Source organism: Microtus pennsylvanicus, chromosome 22 (genome assembly GCF_037038515.1).
Source record: "Microtus pennsylvanicus isolate mMicPen1 chromosome 22, mMicPen1.hap1, whole genome shotgun sequence".
Taxonomy (NCBI): domain Eukaryota; kingdom Metazoa; phylum Chordata; class Mammalia; order Rodentia; family Cricetidae; genus Microtus; species Microtus pennsylvanicus.
The window spans coordinates 5084093-5108466 of NC_134600.1; the positions used below are offsets into that span (position 1 = coordinate 5084093).

General features: G+C 47.5%; 1 protein-coding gene across 1 annotated transcript in view; it reads left to right on the forward strand.

Moving 5' to 3' along the window:
- The window catches only part of Dnah7 (dynein axonemal heavy chain 7), a 194700-nt gene extending 170385 nt beyond the window's left edge, over nt 1-24315 (forward strand). Inside the window, exons 59-65 of the mRNA XM_075956368.1 lie at nt 800-985; nt 1762-1899; nt 5857-6087; nt 8707-8859; nt 10202-10379; nt 15322-15425; nt 24002-24315. Coding sequence (XP_075812483.1) covers nt 800-985; nt 1762-1899; nt 5857-6087; nt 8707-8859; nt 10202-10379; nt 15322-15425; nt 24002-24208 — 1197 coding nt within the window. The 3' untranslated portion in view covers nt 24209-24315. The remainder of the gene's footprint in view (nt 1-799; nt 986-1761; nt 1900-5856; nt 6088-8706; nt 8860-10201; nt 10380-15321; nt 15426-24001) is intronic.
- The last annotated feature ends 59 nt before the right edge of the window (nt 24316-24374 follow it).

Here is a 24374-nt window from a genome sequence, read left to right on the forward strand (position 1 = left end):
CTGTTCTTGGCTGTAAAGAGAGAGACAGTATGACATGGCAACTCTTATATACGGAAGCCTCAATTAAGGGTTGTGCAGTTTCAGACGCTGGAATCAGAGTCCCCTGTAAAAGCAGCCAGTTCTCTGATTGCTGAGCCATCTTGCTAGCCCCTCTTTTTTTGTTCGTTTGTTTTTTTAGTTTTTTAAGACAGGGTTTTTCTGTAGCTTTGTGAAGCAGGATGCATAATGAAGTTAAACTGTCACAAGCCAAAAAATGTGTGCAATTACCAAAAGCCAGGGAGCCTGGAGCATCAGAGGAGCAAACGTGCTCCCCCATTGCCTTGATGCTGAGCCTCTAACCCTTTGATTTCAGTCACCAAATGGGAGTCACAGAGAGTAAGCAGAGACCAGGCAGGTGATGCGAAGAATTGAACTACAATAGGAAACATGGCAGGCATGCGGCACCCACGGAAGAGAAAGGATTGACGTGATTTAGATATTTAGCGATGAGGAGAGGAGGAGAAACTGTATTAGAACAAGTGTTAATAAGTACATGCAACAATTAAGACCCTCACCAGTATTTTAAAATTAGTATCCATTCAAATTATGTTTTTGAATCCAGGAGTTTTAGTCTCAGCCCCAGCTGAATGCACTAAAACAAGAAGAGAAAGACCCTGGGGGCAACTGCAAGAAAGTATAGAGAAGGAGATTATTGCGAACCTGTAGGAAGGTCCTTAGCTTGATGTTGGTAGCCAGACACAGCCCCCATCCCACACGGCGTGGTGTTCCTGACTGGCCGGTGACCACTCTGTCCACTTAGGAGCTGCCCTACGACGCTCTGCGGTACATGACCGGGGAATGCAACTACGGGGGCCGAGTGACTGACGACTGGGACCGGCGCACGCTGCGCAGCATTCTCAACAAATTCTTCTGCACGGAGTTGGTTGAAAATGCAGACTACAAATTTGACTCGAGTGGCATCTATTTTGTCCCTCCTCCTGGTGACGTAAGTCCGCCCCCTCTTAGAGAACCTCGTGTATTATTAAGGCCGGGCCAGGTGACCCAGTATGAGGAGTAGGGTCCAAAAAGTCAGTAAAAGAGTCAGAGACAGCCCCTGCTCCCTCTGTTAGGAGTCCCACAAGAGGACCACACTACATGACTGTAACATAGAAACAGTTCCTAGAGCTACTAGAACAGAGATCTGGGAATGCAAGCCGATGAACTCTTCTTGAGAGTTCCTTAAAGCGCTCATGCAGCCACAGAGATGAGGACTGGGTAAGGAATTAAGCTGCTCAGTTCAGTTGTCCAAACCCAAGGAGTCCAGGGGCCTCCTCTGAGTTCCCGACAGTCCTCATAGAGCCTCCGGGCAGAGGTGCTCAGTTCTAAGCAACAGCAAGGAAATGGATCCAGGACTCTCTTCTGGAGTTCCGGCCTCCGGCAAAGGCAGCCTCAATTGATGCTCCATCCTTGCCCAAGTTTCTATCTCCCGTTGCCCTTGCTAGGACAGCTTTTTAAATTTGATTGCCATAAATTTCTTTCAATAACAATAATAATAATAAGCATTTTTGTTGAACGGTCGGTGCAGTACCTTCTTCTCTCAGAATGTGCCCGTACTGTTGTGAGCCCCTGGCCTGGGCTGGGAGAGAGGAAAGGCATTCAGCATGCTGCCCCACAAGCTCGTCCTCTCCATGGCTCAAGGACGGAAAAGCACTGACTCGGAGCCAAGTCCTCCCTGGTAACTGACATCTGACCTCCTGGCTTTTCGCCGTTCTGTCTCTGCAGCACAAAAGCTACATCGAGTACACGAAGACCCTGCCGCTGACCCCGTTGCCGGAAATCTTTGGAATGAATGCCAACGCCGACATCACAAAAGACCAGTCGGAGACACAGCTGCTGTTTGATAATATACTCCTCACCCAGGTGTGTTGTGAGGCAAACTAGGCCGGAGCCAGCAGGGATCTATCCGTCCCCTCCCCCACCCTGACACACACACACACACACACACACACACACACACGCACACGCACACACGCACGCACACATCCTCCTCCCCCATCCAGCCAAGGCTCCTGACCAAACTCTACCAAAGTGAAGGAGCCCTCAAAGGAACATGGGGGGCAGGGGACCCACATAATCCCTTAATTATGGACTTCAGCATAGGGAATGTGGGCATCAGGCATTTTCTTTCCATCAATCTTGTTTGAGAGTCTGAGTCTCTTGCTTCTAGGAATTCCGGTTTATTTTGCTTTAGTGCCTTAGCCTCGCCCAAAAACAGCGTATGTTAATCCCTTTCCTTTCCCGTAGGTGGAGCCATCATTTTAAAGATACCCGCGTAGCCGTTTGGGAGGGGGGGGAAGGGGGGTGTCTGTGGACAATTTCCCCCTTTTTTCTTTTCTAGTCTCCTTGTGATTTAACGGCAGTTGCTTGTTTTTATGATTCCTTTTTATTTACTATCCCAGGCCATTTCGCCTACTTTACATAAAAGATTCCTTTCCCGCTATTTTATTAGGTAACATAATGCTTAAGTATATGATAGCAATAATATAAAATGAATTTAAATAAATAAGCAATTGACCGGTGGAAGGCACTGCCGGTGGGAAAATGTGCCCAGCGTGGGTAGAGGAGGAAAATCTAAATCTACAGTGCATGAAGCAGTTGCTAATCCTGAGCCCAGTTAGATGCACGCTCGCTCGCGCTCTCTCGCTCGCTCTCTCTCTCTCTCTCTCTCTCTTTCTCGCTCTCTCGCTCTCGCTCTTTTTCAAGACAAGGTTTCTCTATACTTTTTGGTTTCTGTCCTGGAACTAGCTCTTGTAGACCAGGCTGGCCTCAAACTCACAGAGATCCGCCTGCCTCTGCCTCCCGAATGCTTTGCATTTTTGGAAACAAATCTAACTGGATGCCAAGAGTTCCCGTGGAGATTCAGGAAACTTTCAGTAAACCCGGGGCTGCACACCGGTTCACTTGGGTAGATTTTTCCCGTACTGAGTTTGGGTGTTTTTATGTCCTCTCAGAGTAGAACGGTGATGGTTCGTGTTCCTGAGGTGCTGGCCCTGGCTAGTACTACTTTGAGAGCTTTGTATATAATATGTAGTACACGGGGCAACCCAAGGAATAAGGGGCCACTGCTGTTCCTGGTCTGTAGAAAGGAAACTGAGGCACAAGAGGATTGAGTAGTTTGACCAAAGTTGGCTAGTCCAGTTTCAAGGCCGACTCAGAGTCAAGCAGCCTGGCCCTCCCTGGCTCCAGAGCCTGTTCTAAGCTGCTGTCTTGTTCTCTCCCTGCCCTCCCTGGCTCCAGAGCCTGTTCTAAGCTGCTGTCTTGTTCTCTCCCGTGAGTCTGTGACTGGGTCAGATCTGAGGTGCTGAAAAGGCCAGGCCTGAGGAGGACATGGGTGTGTTGTTGTGAATGGACCTGGCCACGAAGCCTGCGCTCTAGTTTCTGCTAGTATGCCAGTAAGGCAAACAGGACAGAGAGTGTTAATGCTCCGTGAAAGCCTGTGCTTGTCAGAACACACACGGAAGTGAGCCAGTGTGAGTCAGAGTCAGTCCTGAGGAGGCAGAGCTAGCTGCTTGTCATACAGGATAGGCCGATGGCAGGATCACTGCGGTGTCTCTGGCTTTATTTAAACTTACTGGTGCGTGTCACATTGCAGAACCCACAGAACAGGGTGCCCATTCCAATGGAAAATAAGTCAAACCCAAACAAATACATTTGAATACACCAGGGTATCACCTCAGTGTGTGGTTAAACAACCTATCTCAACACGCCTGGCCCAGCTTCATGAGTGCGGCTCTCATGGAGGGCAGGCAACGGGCCTTGAGTGAGCAGTCAGGCGGAGACCCGAGCTGCAGGACTCTGTGGGCTATTTCATGATAACAGGCCTCTGGCCCTGATGTCCTCAGCTAAGATGTCTCAGAGAAAATTGGAAGAGGCAGGTGCCAGAGTGGAGGGTGTAATTTTTGTGGATATCATTGGTTTATGCTTGATGGTCACACTATTTCAAGAAGGAAACTGATAAAAGCAGCCTGCTGTAGGCTGTCTGCAAAGGCTAAATTCTTCAAGGTCCCTTTAGAAATAGGTCACACCCATCTTTACTCAATTGAAGCAAGACAGCCCAACCAGGTGAGGGGATTCACACTTGTAATGCTGGCATTTGAGAGGGGGGGAAGCAGGAGGATCTCAAACTCAAGGCTTGCTTGGGCAGTCAGGGAGCCGTGCACCCTGTCTTCTGAATATATGTTGCTGGTGTGTGTCTGTGCTTGCGTACATGGTACCTGCAGAGGTCACTGGATGGAGTCAGGTGTCCAGCTGGGAACCGAACTCGAGTCCTCTGCAAGAGCAGCAAGCCCTCTGAACCGCCAAACCGTTTCTCCAGCTTCTCCTTTGATTCAGAACAGAGGGCCAGAAAGGGAGGGAGGGCGGGGGCCGAGCTGTGTCTTGCACTTGTGAGGCCTCAGCTTCAGTGGGCTGGGGGTGGGGGACGGGAAGGAGGATGAACCTTGGGAAGCTGTGCCTGGTGCTTGTGGAGGCACTGGAGAAGGGAGCAGGGGTGACCAGCCCAGCTAAACAGTCATGGATGAGTAGCACGCTCTAGCTCTTGATGCTTCCCATGAGTTGCACACGACTTTCTAAAGCTCTCGAACACCAACTGTGTGACCTGAGTGTGGGTAAGGAGGATGGCTGAGTTGCTGAAATATTTTCCTGACCTTTTTGGTTGGGTCCAGGCCTGGGCTTTTGTGCTATTTTTGTAGGGCATGTGTTTCACATGTTACAGCTCTTGCTAGAAAATAGAATGGTTTTTTAATCCATTTATACTACTTTATATGTAGGTCAAAAAACAAAAGGCAAATTATTCCGTAAGTGGAGTAAAAAGAAAAAGATTATTTCACTACTCTGGGCCCAGCATTCAGTATCTTTTTTCTTCTTCTATTGTTTTAAATATTAATTGTAAACTAAATTCTTTAGGACTGTAAAAATTAATTATTTTGTAGGCATAGTTCTTAATTTCATTTTTCTAGCAGGCAATTAAAACTTGCCGACACTTAATTGCTTTATTGTCTTATTTTGTAAGCTCTTCTAATGATGTGTGACAGGTAGGTGTAAATCTAAGAAAACACAATGTGTTCACAAACTGGAATGTTTAATATTAATCATAAAGAAAACAGGAAAAAATGTAATCTAGGAAGGGAGACTTAACTCAGTTTTCCTGAACTGGAAGAATGTGAGTTTGTTAACTGTATTCCAGAAGTGATTATTCTCCCCCTGTGGACCCTGGGAGGATATTTGTTCTCAGAATTTCTTTAAAGGATTTTCCAGAAAATACAGACTCATTTACAAGATGGCACTAGATACACACGGAGAACAAATTACATCGGATGCTCCTCCCCGGCTTCCAGCCGTCATCAGTAATGCCTGTCCTCTCTCCATAACGCTGAGCCTCCTCGAGGAGGCAGACTTATTTTCTTTGCCCTACAGGCTCAGGGAGAAAGCTGTGTCTCTGTTTCTGGCAACCGGTGTGCATCAGATCTTGGCAAATAGATTTTGTGGCCCGCTCTCGCAAGACAGTCACCTTCCCTCTTTGTGGGCCTTGAGGTTCATCATCGCCGGGCTGCTCTGTCGAGCCTCAGTGGGCACCAGGCGGTGGGACGTACAAACGTTCCCTTGAGGTTCTGTTTCTCCTTTGAATACATCACATGCTCCTTCCTCCTCCTGCGTCACAATCATCTTCTCTCAGAGCGTCATCCCCTGGGGCTCTTACATTTCAGAGAAGAATCATCCAGAGAGTAGATGGTTCCTTGTGAGGTTTACCCGGCGGTTTCCCCCTCTTGGCTCTTCTCGGGCCTTTATGAGGATATCGTAACAGTTTGGACTGTTCAGTCTCGTTCGTCAGGTTCCGGAGCAAAGTCATCCGATGAAGTGGTCAACGAGGTTGCTGGGGACATCCTGGGCAAACTTCCCAACAACTTCGACATTGAGTCCGCCATGAGGAGATACCCCACCACCTACACCCAGAGCATGAACACTGTCCTGGTCCAAGAGATGGGGCGGTTCAATAAGTTGCTGACGACCATGCGAGAATCATGCATTAATATCCAAAAGGCAATCAAGGTAAGAGGGAGCTGAGCAAAAGAATCACCAACTCTCACACCTTCCTCCACTCAGCAAATGGTGATTAGTTACAGGTGCTGGCAAGCGCAACTTTTGACCCTCACTGTAGAAAACGTGTCCCTGCTCTTGGTTAGCCTATGGAATTCTGGGAATAGCAGTTCATAACAGTTAATAGATATGTAAGTGACAGACAACACATGTACTGGAAATGTGCATTAGCAATGGAGACACGTAAAACATTAAACATTAAAGAACACATATGGAATTTTTAAAGGTTTATTTTATTTGCGTTTGTGTGTATGTATTCGTGTGTGCTCACATGTGTGCATGTGTGTGTGCGTGTGTGTGTGTGTGTGTGTGCATGCGTGCAGGTGCCCACAAAGGCTGGAAGTGGACGTAAGATCCCTTGAAGCTGGAGTTACAGATGTCTGTGAGCCACCCGGCGTGGATGCAGGAGTCCGAGCTTCTGTCCTTGGCGCCAGCAGAGTCCTGGGGTTCTTCACCCCAGAGCCATCTCTCTAGGCCCATATATAAGTTTTAAGTGATAAATCCTTTAGACAAGTAAAACAGGGTACGTCAGCAGAGTTGTCTGAGACAGGCTGGGGCAGACCGTTCTGAGGACAGAGGCCTGAGTGACATTATAGAGGAACGTAGGGACCATTAAGGGAAGAACATTTAGGCAGACGATTTTAGCGGCAGTCAAAGCCAAGAGCAGTACCAATATGGCGTGGACAAGCACCAGGAGAAGGGTGATGGGACAGGAATGAGATGAGCCCGGATGTGTGTGGAAGGAGGGGCCACAACCAGGGACATGATGGCCTTGCCAGCCATGGCTAAGATCTTGAATTTTATTTTGAAATACAGAGGCATTAGGGGTTTTCAGGCCATAGTGATATTTCATTTCTTTTGAAGATTACTCCAAAAAGATTTTAGGGAAACAGTGATAGAGAACCTGGGTCAGGAATCCCTGCCAAGCGTGGCTAAAGATTGAGGTGAAGAGAAATGGCTGTGTATCATTAGGACACCTGAAAGTCTTTGTAGGGATGAGCAAAGAGGATCCAGAGACAACTCCCAAATGTGCGGCCTAAGCAAGGATAAGGTCTGAGGGAGAAAGTCAGGAACTGTGATGAGGATCTTTCTGAAGTACTTCCCCGAGTCAGGGAAGAGATCACTGCTGAGTGCAGGCATGAGGCCCAAAAGGGAGGCCAGGGTGGATGTAACTTCTAGGCTATTATAATATAGTTACTTTATTAACCAGTGGTATTCACAGCATACAGAGGGGAATCCCACATCAGATGATGAAACTTTGGGGAAGAGACCTAAGAATTGGTTCTGTAAACTAGGTTTCAAATTCTTTTTCTATTGTCATTTTGAGACAGGGTTTCTCTGTGTAGCCCTGTCTGTTCTAGAACTAACTCCGTAGACCAGGCTGGCCTCGAACTCAGAGATCCACCTGCCTCTACTTCTCGAGGGCTGGGATTAAAGGTGTGCACCACCCCCACCCAGCTCAAATTCCTTTTCTTTTAGCATAGTTGTCCTGCCTGACATTTAGAAGCTTCTTGAATGGCCGGGAACATACACAGGGGCACAGCACTTTCTCAGCTTAGGTGAACCTTAGGCTTGAGTCAAAGTCCCGTGAAAGACTGGATGCTATGCCAGCTACTGGCTTTTGCTTTTTACACTCCAGAACTGTCTTGTCACGGCTCCTTTGTCCCTTCTGTTTTGCCTTCGTGGGTTTATGCCTTTAAAACATAGAACTTTTCACCACTGTTTCAGTGGCGTTTCCAAAGGCAAGTGAAACAATGCGTGTTAAATCCAGCAGATTTTCTCCAAAATCTTCACATTAGTTCAGTATTTTAGTTTTTGATGCAAAAGAAAAACAGAAATGACAATCACAGCTGGCTCAAGTGCAAGATCAAATAAGCAATAAATAAATAAAGTTTTATTGGTAACAGTAACAACAAGGACTGATTCTTCCAAGTTGCTGCTTGTCAGATTCTCTGAGGAAGGAATTGTGAAGAGCCTTGGAGCTCCAGCATCTGCACGTGGGGTGTTCAAAACAGAACCACGGCAACTGGACTCACAGTTGGATTGCAGACTGTTTTGCCTTTTCAGAGTATTTGATAAAAGCTTCCTGGTTCTATATCCATGACTGTGACTTTAAGAAGGTAGCGGAGAGTCAGGTGGTGGCGCACGCCTTTAATCCCAGCACTCAAGAGGCAGAGGCAAGAGGATCTCTGTTTGCGACCAGCCTGGTCTACAAGAGCTAGTTCCAGGAGAGCTAGGACTGTTACACAGAGAAACTCTGTTTCGCAAAACAAAGAGAAAACAACAAAAAGGTAGGCTAGGCGGCCTTTAACCAGTAGGTAAATTTAAAAGAAAGCTAAGCAGTCGTGATTCAGTAGCTACCAAGTAGCCATGTATGAGTTAAGATTTTCAACTAAAATTTGGCTAGAGAAACCATTATTCCTTTTCTAAGGAAGGTCCAAAAAGCTGTAAGCCTTTCTCGCAAATCCAAAGAAACCTTCCTTTCATTAACAAAGGCACCGTGAAGCAGCCTTTCAGAGAGGCTGCGGAGGACGGCCATTGCTGACCCCGCCGAGGTCTGCTGTGTTTCAGGGGCTCGTCGTGATGTCCACGGAGCTGGAAGAGGTGGTCAGTAGCATTCTGAACGTCAAAATTCCAGGAATGTGGATGGGCAAATCCTACCCCAGCCTCAAGCCGCTCGGCAGCTACGTGAACGACTTCCTCGCAAGACTTAAGTTCTTACAGGTGAGTTTATCCATATGCGCACGGCTAGCTAGCCAGTCTCTCCTGGCTTCATTTTCTTCATCAGAATGCTGAGTGAGTGGAGAAAGGCTTTCTACAGTCCTGCATAGTCCAGGGTAATGTGTGTGTGTGTGTGTGTGTGTGTGTGTTCTGCATCTTAAGTAGGAGATTTTGTGACGTCTGACATTCAAGTAAATGACAGACTTTGGAGAGAGAAACATCCAGGATGTTGACTCTCTGTGACAAAGCCCTATAACAAAGCATCTTAGGAAGCCAACAAGCTTGCAAAGAGAGGGACGGGTTCTTCGTTGCCCTGCAACCTTCCAGCTCTGCCATCCCAGTCCACGACAACAGTGACCTCAATGGTTACTTTTCCTGAGTGGGTTGAGTGGGTAGAATTCTGACTCCTAGTTACCTGAGGATGATGCTTCACTATACACCAGAATAAGCAATTAAAAAGAAAAAGCATAGGTACTTTGTATATGACGTGGAACTATGGGGAAATTGGGCATCAGGACTCACTCATTCAATCCCAGCACTTGTGTGCCTGAGGCAGGAGAGTAACCAACAAGTTCAAGGTCAGCCTACGCCACTACCTCGGCTACGTGTTGAATTCCAGGCAAGATACGGTCTCTGAACAAAACAGACACCAAGGACGTTTCTTCAGGGATCAAATGAGCAACTCTGCTTTCCTAGTACAGTCTGTCTGAGGTGCCAGCGTCAGACACTCTAGGACCAAGATGGCCCCGAGAGCTAAGGTTGTGGGCTTCTCGAGTAGAGGGGTGAATTCCTTTCTTCAGAGACGCTTCTGTAGTTTTTTATTCAGCCACTTGTTATTCAGCAGCTCATCATCAAAAGCTATGCAACAAATACAGAATTAAGGCGGCATTGTACTTCCAAAGACCAAACGCATTCACCATAGACACTTGCGGTACTGTGTCTCAGTACGTTAGATTTCTTGGTAAGTCAAGTAGGAAGGAAAACTTCCAAAAGAATAGTCTACCACATGGTAATAACTAATTAATGAGAAAAAATAAAAATATTCCCATTTGACCAGACTTCATGGAAATCTGTTCATCTACGTAACATGATAGCACTCTGTAACAAGGAGTTTGAGTTCACAGTGGTGTGTAGGACTTTGGCTGAAACCACTGGACAGTAGAAAACAGACATCCACATCTGCCTTCATCCACTGCAGCCCCCAAGCTGGTGTGAGGGAGATGATGTTGAGTCAGGTTTTGAGATCTCAGGAGAGTGCCTGGATATTCATTGAGTCGCGTTTGCTAGTTTGCTGGAAGTCCGTTTGACTCTCTTGCTGAATCACTGTCGTCTGGGTCTATCCTAGCAATGGTACGAAGTCGGCCCTCCTCCCGTCTTCTGGCTTTCTGGCTTCTTCTTCACGCAAGCCTTCCTGACGGGTGCACAGCAGAACTACGCCAGAAAATTCACCATCCCAATCGATCTTCTGGGGTTCGACTACGAAGTGATGGACGACAAAGAATATAAAAATCCTCCCGAGGACGGTAAGCGTGGTGACAGAAGGGGCCGCCTCGTTGTCCGTGCAGTGGACAGAGGCATAGCGGTTCTGCTCATCTTCCCAGCTGTCTAAAAGCAGTCATGGACGTAACACCCTGAGACACAACATAAGGCACATAGGGAAGACAATGAATTGAGTAGATGAATCTGGATAAAAGGTACACTCCTCCCCCCCTCCTCTGTACTATGCTTTCTTCTCAAACTTAGAACATTAGAAACCATGTGTAATTAAAGGAATAATCAAATTAGCAGTACACTAATAATCCCTAGCTTTCTGTTGGCCTTGGGCAAATCAAGAGGGAGGATTCTCTTGAAGACCACACCCATTTGAAAAATCCCTGACATATGTATCCACTACTGTTTGTATATTATTGATACTTACAGCTAACCATAACATTGTGTGCACGTGTGTGTGTGTGTTAGAAAGAGGCAGACAGAGACAGCGGGAGGAGGGTGTTGTGAGTGAGGTCTAAGCACACACTTGTGTGGACAGGTGCTGCGGGAGGACCTTCCAGTTCCTTCAGCCAATAGTTGGTGAAGTACGAGCCCATTGTGCTGCAGGAGCGCCTGCACCTTCAGCCAATAGCTGCTGAAATACCAGCCCACTGGGGCGTGGTCTATTTATCTTTAAAAAAGAGCGGCCAGCCTCGGGGCTGCTCTCTTGCTTCTGGCGGCGTTTGCTCCTGCTCCGGCAACTAGGCTCCTTTCCTGACAGTTGGTGTTTCGTGAGTTTTGCCCCCTAAATAAATACCCCTTTAAGTCATAACTGGTGCGGGATTGATTTGCGCATTATCTGGCGTCAACAGCGTTTGGTTTTAGAACCAACCTTCACCCCCAATCCCCCGGCTCGGCTGGCAGAGGACGATGGACGTTCTTCTCCTTATTCTTCTGAGGCAGGCTCTCTCACTGACCTGGTGCTAGGGTGACCTCCAGGAAGCCCCAGGGATCTTCTTGTCTCCACCCCGAGAGCGCTGGGATTATTAGGCACACACATAAGCCACACCTGGATTTTGGCATGGATGCTGGGTTCTGATCACAGGTTCTCAGGCTTGAGCCGCAATTGCTCTTACCCGAGGTTTGAGAACCTGGAAACATTTGAAGGCTGGGAGGGTGATTATGAAGAGACATTCCGTTTCCTGGCTGTTGTATTTTAAATACTTTATGATGCTGGGATGCTTTATTGTAAATTTAGTGGTGGCCAGCGAGATGGTTCAGTGAGAAAGGGTACGTTTTGCCACGCCTGACAACCTAAGTTCAGTCTTCGCTATCCACACGGTGCAAAGAACTGAATCCCACAAGCTCTCTTCCAACTTGCACGTGTGCCTTGGCATGCATGCACGCACTCACACATGCGAAATAAGTAAAAGGTGATAAGCATGCATAAACACAAAATAAGCAAAATGGGAATTCAGTGGACAAGGCCACCACTTCAAATAAATGTTCCTTTTGAAAAGCAAAAAAAGTCAAAAAGGACCAACTTTTCCCCAAACGGGGAAATGAATGGAGTCAGTCTTTCAGTGACTCTTAGTACACCCTGTCTCAACCAGTGTGTCACAGGCCGCTCTGCTTCCCCGGTCATCACTGGTCCACACCGGCAGGTACTGATGATCAACTAGACCAACGTAGGCTTTTGTGGCCGTGTCTGTTCACGTGGGACACGTTGACCCGTGGGCGCGGTCCCAGCAGTGCCTGATAATTGCCTCGCCTTACTGCGCCAGGTGCTCAAGGTTTTGGTGATGTAATGCTGTCCTGATGCGCCTTCTCGCTCCCAAAACAAACACGTGCGCTCTCGCCGCACAATGCCCTCCTCTCTCACCGCATCCTTGCAAACGTGAGGAGGCTAAGAAACAGCTGTTAGCACCACCAAATTTGCGAACCTGTGCACCTCTGTACCTCCTGGGAATCCAGCCCTCCTTCCCTTCCTCCTGCAGAGCCTTGCTCCTTTAACAGCGCCCCTCCTCTTTCCAGAATCAGCAGATCCAGAGATGGGGAGTTCCCTAACCACACATGTGCTCTGGCATTTCTGGTCTTAGAAGCAATCGAAGAACTTTGCCATTGTCTTGATACCCGCTGCGGTTCTGTCCTGATCCGGTCCTTTCTAACAGCAGAATGTCTCAGAAGCCTGGCCTTGCGTGAGATCCGCGTTCTCGGCTGTGCATCTTCTGCTTTTCATCCTCTGCTCTCCAAAGATGCTCATTCTCCTCAGAGTTACTGAGGGTGCCGTGTTGACAGACCCAGCTGAATCCCCCTTTGTCTTGCTATCAGCTTCTTAGCAATTTCTTTTGCCATGATTATCTTCCCAGACACACTTTCCTCCTTTTGAGGACGTGGTCCACTGGTTTCCTTTTCCTTGTCTGGATTTATGACTCACGCTGGCTTATGCTCCTTGGGCTGCAGGAGTCTCCGAGGACAAAGGCCTTGAACAATTTGTTTACTAAGCCATCCTCTTCCCAGGTGACCTAATCCATTTTTATGTCTTTGAATATAGCTCCTTGCAAGATGCGTCCTCTGTGGTCCAGAAAGCTGTCCCCATAATTACCAGCATGCCATCTCTACTTTTGTATCCCCCAGACTCACAGAGCGTATAATTAATTTCAGTAAATAACGCCAGCATGCAGCCAGGACCCTGTGACTCTCCCCGCTCCTTCCTCACACACAATCCACTTAGTCTCCCCTGCGCTTGCCACACTCCCCTTTGCCTGGGCCTCCACGCCAGTTTGTCCTCTTCCTTCTCATGCTCACTCTTCTTAGGCAACGCTGGCCCATTCCACCGCGACTCACGGGTTCACTTTCATTGTCTTTCCCGTGACGATACCAACACAGAGTGTCCCCCTGTCTGGCTTCACCCTTCCCTCCTCAGTCTCTGTCAGTGCCGGACCCTCAAAGGCTGTTCTGGAAGTCCCAAAACAACATGGAGCTGAAGCTCACCGCAAGTTCTGGAAGCTAGCCCAAGATTGGACACCACCCCTTATTCCGATATTTCACGGCAGGAATGTCTTTAGGGACGCTGAGCACACAGGGGAGCAGACCATGCTGTGTTATGACTGTTCACACGTCCCCCACGAGCAGGTGCCTACACACTTCCTGACTCTAAGCAGTGTTTGGAGTCTCCTTGTTAGTGATGCATTTGAAATTAGTATTTGTTACTCCTGTGCTCATTGCTGAATCTCAGAAGTCTAGCAGCTCCTTGGCATGTTGTTTCACTTTACTATGGAAGCTTATGAAACAACCCTTCACACAGGTTACTTCTGTAAAAAAAAAAAAATAATAATCTGAGCCCTTGTTCTCATAAAATTCGGTTCATCTAGACAGGTTGAGGAACATGCCAGGAAGGAGAGAGATTTGTTCTAAAGAAAATACAGGGGAGGGGAGCCAAAGAGCTCAGAGGGAAAGAAAGTCAAAGAAAGAGCCTCATCTCCCGCGTGGTGTTGCTTTGGTCCACGGCTGTGCCACAGAAACTGCTCGGCCTTTATACTCTTTGCAGTAGCCCTACAGTAAAGACACTGGGCTGCCTTTGTGAAGTAGAGGCCGGACCCTGGGCTCAGGGAGGCTCAGTAACTTCCCCAAGGACTCAAGGTGGCATTGGTCTGAGATAAGACTTAAACGCAGGCCATCTGGCCCCACGCTCAATTGCTCTTTTCCCAGCCTGCTGTCCTGAGCGCGCCAGGAAGAAGCTTAAAACCAGCGCCCATCTCCGGGGTGTGATGAGGTTGTGGTTAATTCTTCATTCGGGAGCCCAGAGTTTTTCCTCCTAACCTTTCTCAATGTCATTCTCATGCAAGATGGAAAGGGCCGTCCCAGTCCATGTCTGAGTGGAACTAGAGCCAGCTAAAGGATTTAAGTTATGAAAGTACTGAACTAGCTAAATTTCCATGTTCACACTGTGGAACTGCATACACTGAGTGCTGAGCTTCTACAGAGTCCTTTTCTGTGCCCGGTCAGCCATCCACCTGTTACTAAGTGAGCTCTAGGGGAAATCGAGATTACCAGGCACCAAAAATTCAGAGTTATCTACTGGGGGAGTAGCACGTAAAACACAATTTACGCAATAATCAGTACGGATTACTTGGTGTTCCAAAACTGCTCTGTAAAGAGAGGCAATCAGCTCAGCAAATCCCTAATATCCACATGGCCACCCCAGCATAACGGTGAGGATAGACATTTTTAAGTTACGCAATTTATTTTGCATGCACATAAACATACTTGTACATTTTTAATACAAAAATGCGCTTCTATACATGCTGGGTGTTGGCCATGCCAGCGTATTTCATCCCACTTCATAAATTACAGGAGCAAAAATGAGACTCCACAGAAGGGCCTGGGAAGATGGAATTTTTCCCTTTCTCACAGGACCCAGGAGAAGAGTCACCACACTGAGTGTAGCTGAGGCTGGAATCTGAATTTCCTCCTAGCGTCTGCCCCCCTTCAGCCTTCCTCCTTTTATACCTGTAAGATGTGTCTTCTTCTCGTGTACTGACTTTATAAGCCAGGGTTTCCGTGTGTGCCTCAGAGTAAGACAGAGCCAAGGTGTTGAGCTAGCACTTGGGATGCTGAGGCAGGAGCATGGAGAGTTTATGGCCAGTTTGGTCTGTGGCTACCGTGAGTCCTTGTCTCCAAAGGTAAATAACTTAGAAATCAATAACTAGACGTCACCCTGAATGCAGGAAGCCACCGTGAGTTCATTGAGTGTTTGGTGTCGGGACTTCCAGGCATGCTGTTCCTATTACCTGAATTGCTAGTCACATCTAGGTAACTCTGTCGTTTCTGGAAAGTACTGACTAGTAGAAACAGAGGTAGCGAGGAGGGAACCAGAGAATCTATGCCTGCCACTATGCACTGGTCTGGTTCCCCCAAAAAGCAATTTCAGATTCGGAACTCAGTCCGCACGCATCTTGGAGCATTAACATTGAAAATTTCTTTGTTACTTAGGTGTCTACATCCACGGATTGTTCCTAGATGGTGCTTCCTGGAACAGGAAGATCAAGAAACTTGCAGAATCGCATCCTAAAGTTCTCTATGACCCAGTTCCTGTGGTTAGTATTTGCTAAGGGCCCGTACATGTGCCTCTGCCTATGGTTATATGCACATACAGTCTGTTCTTGTTCCGTGAAGCTGCTTCCAATGCTGAATTATTGCGTCGATTTGCTCTAAGTGGGATTCTGGATTGAGGTTCTGCATCTCAGAATTTTTGCTGGTTAAGTGATATATACTAGTGTACTGTTTCTGTTTAAAGGAAACTCATTTGCTATACATTGTTCTGTTTAAAGGGAACTCATTTGCTATACCTTGTTAGTTGGTTACCTGACTCATGGTCCGTAGCACTGTGATTCTCGCCGGATGCTCATCCCTCCGCCTTCTTGCACGCAGGAACCTTGGGCAGTCCTGCAGCCTCTTGCCAGTGCGTTATTTTAAAGAATGGAACGCCAACAAACCAACACAAGAATGTTCCTAACGGGGCACTAAGTAGACCATGAAGAACACGGTTCTTTACAGTTGGGAGAGCTGAAGTAAGCGAGCAGGGCTTCCCTGGTTCAGCCACAGCCACAATGAAGTGTGGGATTGGGACAACCCAAAGCCCACGTCAGCTGCCAGGGATGCCTCTAGGATGAGAAATGAATTCCGGTGTCCCGTGAAACTTACAAATAAAGAACTCGTAGGTGGTGAGGAGCACCGGCGTGCGATTGCTCCTTTGAGTAACCGCGTCATGGCAAAATAGATTTTTACACAATTGGAAGAGCACATCCAGGATGCTGTGATAAAATATAGGCTATCAGAGTCACGTGCATTGTAGGATTCTGTAAGCTGCTTAGACACAGGGAAAAGGCCACCAGAGCAGCTTCAAAGGGTGGGGCTGGTTCAGACCCAAGAGGTCCCTCCAGATCCGCCTCTGTGTGTTACCAAGATACGCTGGGCAGAGAAGGTTTAGGACGTGAGGCTCCCAAAGTGAAATATCGGCCGTTTCAGGAGTTGGCTGGGGTTGCAATTCTTTTCTCTTGTGAGGACATCCTTAATCAGCTCGTGGGAAGTGGGAGGAGTGTACCTACAAATGGATAACTATTCTAGACAAAGAAGTCAATGCAAGCTAAAAATTCTCATTAGAAAACTCTCCTCTCTGCTTAAAATGAAGTACATCCAAGTGGAGTGTTTTGAGAGCTATGTTATAGCGAAGCCGCATAAACAGCCTGCCCCCTCCATGTTACAGATTCCGCGATGATTTGAGAGGGGTGGGCACCCCTGGGTCTTAGTCACTGGCTTCTTCTTGATCCTGTTTTGACCTAAGGACCCTAATGGAGGGTTCTGAACAGGGGGAGGTCAAGTCATTCGCCTCAAGGACTGCTCATTACTAGGAGAGAAATTAATTTGGTCAGATTCTAAAAGATGCTTATGGTTATAGTTTGTTCTTTGCCCTCATAAGTCAAAGGTCAGCTGGCCTTGTTCTGAAGGCTGGCTGTGTTCTGCAATAAATTGCATGTTCATATTCTGGGAACTTGCCTAATGACTGAAAAGAACGTGGGTGAATGGTAGCTCACAGAGGAACGGAACTATGCTGTGTTTTTATTCAAGTGAGAAAACCGTGTTTTTCACAACTGCTTTGAGAGCTGGGGAAGACTATAATTGGTAATACATAGTATCCGGACATTGGGATTCACTGTGGTGTTTCCGTACATCCGTATGTCATATCCCTATGTTGTACCTTGACACGCCCATCTGCTTTCCTCCTACTCTCGTCCCCTCTCAGTGACGCCATCTCTGATCCTTAGTCACCTCTGTCCTGTTTATATCCACTGTCTGTGTTGCTTCTCGTGTTTCTGCACACAATGGAGAATGTACCAGTGACTCTCCCCACAGCTGCCTGATCTCACTTAACCTGGTATTCTCTGGTTCCAACAAGCCCTTTGTTGTGAATGATTTCATTATTATTTATGGCATCTATCATCTATCTGTCTGTCTATCATCTATCTATCTATCTATCTATCTATCTATCTATCTATCTATCTATCTACTCCATCTATCTCTTGCATATATATTTATACACACACATATAAACATATTTGTCTTCATCTATCTATTGAATATATATATATATATATATATATATATATATATATATATATATATATATATATATATATATACACATGCACATAACATATACGTGTGTGTGGAGAGAGAGAATGCATTTTATATATATGTGTCATATTTCCTCCAAGCCTTATTCCCTATTCTAGCTATATTGTATGGTGTTGCAACAAACGTGGGCATGCAGTCATTTTTTCATGTTGACTTTATTTACTTTGGATATATACCCAAGCGTGGTCTAGCTGGATCATACAGTAGTCCTATTTTACTTTTTTTTTGGGGGGATTTTTCGAGACAGGGTTTCTCTGTAGCTTTGGTGCCTGTCCCGGAACTAGCTCTTGTAGACCCGGCTGGCCTCGAACTCCCAGAGATCCGCCTGCCTCTGCCTCCCAGTGCTGGGATTAAAGGCGTGTGCCACCACCACCCGGCTACTTTTTTTTTTTTAAAGAACTTCCATATGATTTTACAGAGCAGTAACTTACACTAAGAAAAATGGGCTTTCTAATCGGGTGGTGGTGGCACGCACCTTTAATCCCAGGACTCAGGAGGCAGAGGCAAGCAGTTCTCTGAGTTCGAGGCCAGCCTGGTCTACAGAGCAACTTCTAGGATAGCCAAGGCTACACAGAGAAACCCTGTCTTTAAAAACAAAACAAACAGAAAAGAAAGCAGTCTTCTGAAGGAATGGTCTTTGACGTACATTTTGGCACTCTCGTCGAGGCCAGGTGGCTGCCGATGCACGGGGACTCTGGGTTTTCCATTCTGCTTCCCTGCTCTGTGCCACCCGTGTGAACGCCACGCTGCTGGCCTTAATCTGCTTCTGAAGCAGCGGGCGTGAGGCCCCAGCTTTGCTGCTTTTGCTTCCCGTTTCATTGCTTTTTCCGGGCCACCTGGGCTCTCAAAGGAACTTCAGGTGTTTCTAGTTCTGCAAGGAGCTGTCACTAGTTTATCCCGGGAGCTCTGTGTTTGACTGACAGACCCCATCTCAAAAATAAACTGAGATAGTCATTGAGATTCCAGATATCAGCCTCAGGCATGGACACACAAGCAGACGTGGGTACAGCAGCACATACGTGTGTGCTCGTACACACGTGAACAATATTACACGCATAAGTAACACATATGGAAAGAAGAGGGACGAAGGCACTCCCTAACAACATAGAGTCAAGGGAGAAACTAAGCTAGAATTCCTGATGACTCAGGCTCAGGTTCTCCAGACAACGACAGGATGGCTCAGGGCGAGCCCTTCTCTTCAGCGGTTAGATAACCATCCATGAGCGGCCCATGGTCTGTACAGGCAGCCACAGACTCGGTGGGCTGAGCAATAAGAACACCATGGTAAGAAGGCCTTGCTGGGAAGAATGTCTTCACCAGGGCGCTTAGTGTGGAGGGATGGGCAATGGAGGGGGGAATGGAGGACCACAAAGAAAGAACAGCAGATAGTGTATTAGATCACCAAAGACTTTAAAAATAGAAAAGAAACAAAGCTTAAAAAAGGAAAGAAAGGGCCGGGTGGTGGTGGCGCACGCCTTTAATCCTAGCACTCAGGAGGCAGAGGCAGGCGGATCTCTGTGAGTTCGAGACCAGCCTGGTCTACAGAGCTAGTTCCAGGACAGGCTCCAAAGCGTCAGAGAAACCCTGTCTCGAAAAATCAAAAAAAAAAAAAGGAAAGAAAGAAGACCCAGGTGCAATTAAAGGCCAGGGGACCAAGGGGAGGATGGGAAGGCCAGGGGACCAGGGGGAGGATGGGAAGGCCAGGGGACCAGAGGGAGGATGGGAAGGCCAGGGGACCCGGGGGAGGATGGGAAGGCCAGGGGACCCGGGGGAGGATGGGAAGGCCAGGGGACCCGGGGGAGGATGGGAAGGCCAGGGGACCCGGGGGAGGATGGGAAGGCCAGGGGACCAGGGGGAGGATGGGAAGTGACTGACTGCTGCTAAGGAGAGAGAGGTGCTGCAACCCTGTACAGATGCGCTGCGTGGTCGTGGACACGCTAAAAGCGCTCTGAGTGCTGTTGTGTGTGTGTCCTAGAGCTTCGGGGGGGGGGGGGGTACTTTATCTGGATGACTGTCCCCTGGCGAGCATGGGGTGCTGACATCCCCTGCTGTTGTTGTATTGGAGCCCATGCTCGCTTTTTGCCTAGTAGTGTTGTATGATAAAATTGGGTACAGCATAAAATCTGCTGGAGAGATGGCTCAGTGAGCGAAACTCTGACTGCTCCTCTAGAGGACCCGGGTTCAATTCCCAACACCCACATGGCAGCTCACATGGCCTGCATGTATGTCTGTAATTCCAAGATCTGACACCCTCAGGGAGGCACACATGCAGGCAAAACACCCATGCACATAAAATTGGGCACTGTTATTATATGCATGTATATTTATAAATAATAAATAAATTCTTGATGAATTGATTCCGTGACTGTTAGGCAGCGAGTGCCCTTTGTCTCTTTGTCTTCTTAGCCTTGTAACTGCTCGTCCCTGGTCTGGAATCCTGTTTGCTGAGGACGTCATTTTCCACCCTTTCATTTAAGTCTATTTATCGTTTCGGTCGAGGCACACTTCTTGTGGGCAGCATGTTTTGGGTCTGGCTTTTAATTCATCCAACAATCTGTATCATTTAAGTGGAGAGTTAAGGCCACGTTCATTCAGAGTTCTGAAAGGTACGTTATGCCTGTCATGGCCTCTGCTTTCTTCTGTTTACGGTATTGTTGGATTCTTCCGGTCTTGTCTGTGGTCATCTCTGGGGCTTGATGATTTCTTGTATTGATACCTTGATGTTTTGGATTTCTCACTAGCGTACCTATTCTTCCAGTGGAGTTTATACTTCATGTGTTCACGATGACTGTTTTTTTCTTTTAGTGTAGGGTTGTTTTTTTTTTTTTTGCCATCATCTTTAGTAATATGTGCCTTGTGATCATAAATTGCCTGAGTTTCTGTTTATCCTGGAAAGTCTTTGTTTCTTCATTCTTGTTTACTGCTCCAGAGGCAGTGGGACCCGAGAGAACAGAGCTGATGAACGAGGCAGACTAAAGTGTCACGCCACAACCAACTTTATTCTGAGCCTCGGACAACTTAGACTCTGAGGACTAAGAGTCACCCTAGTAAAGTGTATACCCACAAGGGCAAGCCACACATAACAAAAGCATGCTTATCCACAGAGGCATAAAGTAAGCAATAGTAGCCAGCTGTAATGAGCTATCTGAAGTAAACTCACTCCTGTCTGCTACATCTGCCAGGAGCACGAAAACCCATCCCAAGAACAATCCCATGTTTTGAAGAAACTGAGGTCATAAATCTTGTTTTTTTTGAGGGGGGGGATTCTCATAAGCACCTGGGATTCTCCTCACAGGATTCTGATAACTCTAAAGGACAGCCTCCTAGATACAAGACGTGAAAAGTAATCTTTTTCTCTCTAGACTCAAATGTGTTATCTCATGTCCCCTGACTGGTAGGCTTCTGCTGGGAATTCTAGGGCTTCCCTTCAGTGCGAGTTGGTGCTCTCCTCTGTAGTTTGTAAAACTACTTCTGGGTGTGATGAGATGCTTTCATGGGTCAGAATACTTGCTGTACTGAAAAGCAAGAAGACCTGCGTTCAAATCCTAGGTAAAACCCCAGGTATGGAACACACCTGCAACCATGTTGGAGGAGAGAGGCAGACAGACCCAGGAGCTTGCGAGCCAGCCTGCAGTGAGCTTCAAGACAAAATACAGCTCGTACTTCAAAAACCAAATTGGAGCATGATAGAGGAAGATGTCTAATGTCCTTTTGGCCCCTCTAGGCATGCACAGCTGCACACACACACACACACACACACACACACACACACACACCTCCTTTGTACCATACTTTTGGCCTTTCAACTATGTGTTACCGGGATCTTTTCTGGCCATAACTTTTGGGGATCTAAGACTTCCTATCTATGAATACACGTGTTTTTCAGACTAGGGAAGCTTCCTGCTCTTGTTTTATTGGATAGGTTTTCTGTACCCTCAGTCTTTTTTTTTCTCCTGAAAGTATGCCAGTTATGCAGGCATTTGCTCTTTGAGTGGCGCTTCCAAGGTCCCGTAGCCTTTTCATCCTGTCTTGTTCTCTTTCATTATCTTGTGAGTATGATATTCTGAAAGGCCACTATTTTTGGTATATCGGCTTAAGCAAGTCTGGTTTGGGACACGCGGCTGCATTACCTTTGACTTTAAGAGATGATCTTACCCTGCAGTCCAGGGTGGTCTTGAACTCACAACCCTCCTGTCTTTGTTTGATGAGTTCCCTGTTCATATCTGCATTGTCTTCCTAATTTGTTTTTTTTTAATGTATATCTTCTTGGATTTCATTTGTCATTGAGGGATTTTTCCCCCTTTGTTTGGATACAGGGTTTCTCACAGCTCAAGGTGGCTGAGGGCACAGAGCTGACTTGAATTCCTAAGTCAGCTCTGTGCCCACTCACCCACACCCCAGCCCTCCCACTAAGCGTTTAAACAACCATTCCTTTGAATCTCTCAGGGGCCTTATCAGCAGCAGCAGGATCTTTGGAATCTGTTACCAGGGAGTTATTTTCTGGAAGTATTATTTTAAAATATTTACACCACTTCTTGTTTTTCTGTTGAAATCTGTGCGGCTGTTGAAATGGGTATCTCTACCACTCACGTGGGATAGCCTTCCGAGAATATGGCTGTCTCTTAGAGCGTGGGTTCATTCTGCTCAGCTGAGTTCACGTCCAGCTGGTGCTGCAGCACGGTCTCCTTGTAGCTTCTCTGTGGTTGAGTTTGGGCAGAGCACAGACTTGAGAGTCAGTGTCTACGGTCGATGCTGGCTCTGCTATCTGAACGGACTCTAGTCTTGGCTGCTCCCATAATGGTGAAGGGTCTGAGCAGGACCTTTGATTGGACGCTGTATGGGTCGGGTGGTTTCCCAGGGAGTGACGGAGCATTGCCCCGCCCTCTGCGGTGCTCACTCTTCCTTGTCAGGAGCCAGACAAGCGAGAGGCAGTTGATGCAGGCTCCCAGGCCAAGTGCAGTGGGATGTGCCTACGCAGCAGTTAAACATCAGGGAGCCCCCTATCCTCCAACGGGTCCCCAGAGAAGTGTTTTCGCGGGTTCAGGAGCTTTTCTCCCAGATTGCTTCAGCAGCGGTGCCCACCAGTGACTATCAATCAGTGAGCTATGGCAGAGGCCAAGCAAAATCCCTCTCCCAGGGTTCTCCCAGGAGGGAGAGCGGGAATATGTTGGGCAGTTTTAGCTTTATCTTTGGTCGTGTTTCCTGACTTTATTCTCCCCATTTCTTTAACTTGAATTGCTATAGTAAGACTGTCTCGTTTTTTGAGACTTGCCTGGGCTTTGACTCTAGCAGGACTGCGGCTGGGACCGGTTTGGCTGAAACTAGGCAGGCAGGGAGGCAGTAGAATCTTTTCCACCCTTCCTAGAGCATCCTGCCTTAGCACAACCCTGGTCCTTGTGGGGGGACTGGGCCCTTGGCTCCCTCCCTTCTCATCACCCGCTCACCACTGTGTAGTAACCTCAGTTTTCCTGGGAAGCTGTTCTCCTGCTAAGCCAGTGTGGTGGAGAATGGCGCCGGGGTTCCAGAGATGGGAGTAGTGAAGGTTTTTGACCCTTAGAGTAACCCGTCAATCAGGTTCCTTCTTAGACTGGCTGTTGGCTATAGCACCCTGAGGGGTCTCCTGGAGGTGGGGGAAGCATTTCAGGGTTCTCATCTCCCTAGGCTGCACCTGGAAAGACCTGGAGACTTCAGTGCCTGTCTGGGCATTTGCTGGCGATGAGCCCCTCTTAGAGCTGTGGAACTGGGCTGCTCTCTCTTGCTTTGCCGCCCCTGGATTCTACAAGGATTTTGTGTTCGGATCCCGAATTCCAGTGCTTTCCCAGCTCCAGGTGCAGCTCCTACAGTCTTTAGTTCTTGTGGAGAAGCAGCTGAGTCACCATGTGCTTCCACTGTGCCGTCTCGCACACAGTATGCCTGTTTCAACAAGATGGTGGTTTTGTTAAGATACTGCCGTCCACCCTCCCAAGAAGACTCTTCAGAATTTGTTGCTAGTTTAAACTAGAATAAACAGTGGCATATCTCTTTGAAAACATAACCAGTTTTCACCCCAGGGAAACTAGAGCTGGTGGCGAACAGCGGGTAATGTGTTTTTAAGCATTACTGCCTTTGTTATGGGCACAGTGCAGTATTTTATGCATTAACTATGCTTACTGTGCATACAAACTGCTGAAAAACCATGACCCACGTCAGCTCCAACATAAATATGGGTCATAGTTTAAAGTTCACTAAGAATATTTCCTCTATAGAAAAGGCGTAAAAAGGAGAATATTTCCCAGGCTATCCCAGTAAACTCACTTAAGCCAAACAGAGGCCAAATAAACCTGAGCGGGCAGTGTGTCTCTAACAGAGGGAACTTTCCCTTTCATTCTGTAGTCTTTGTATCTGAGCAGAATGGGTTCAGGTCTTTCGATGTAACCTTACTCTGGGACTATCAGGGTAGCTCTGTCTGACTTAAAGAGGTGTCTGTCCTCTCTTCCAGATGTGGCTAAAACCCTGTAAGAGGTCGGACATACCCAAACGACCGAGCTACGTGGCTCCCCTGTATAAGACCAGTGAGAGGAGGGGCACGCTGTCCACCACGGGCCACTCCACCAATTTCGTGATTGCCATGATTCTCCCCTCTGACCATCCCAAGGAGCACTGGATCGGACGGGGTGTGGCCCTGCTGTGCCAGCTCAACTCCTAGCTGAAAGGCGTCCTCACGCCGCCTCCCTCGGTAGACTGAGTAGATCACGTGGTACTGTTTAGACTTTGTTTGGACTTCAATAAACTGAACTAGCGTAGCACTCTTAGTGGTGACTGTATTCCGGCCTCTGTGAAGTCTCGTGAAAACGCGCACTGAATGTTCAGAC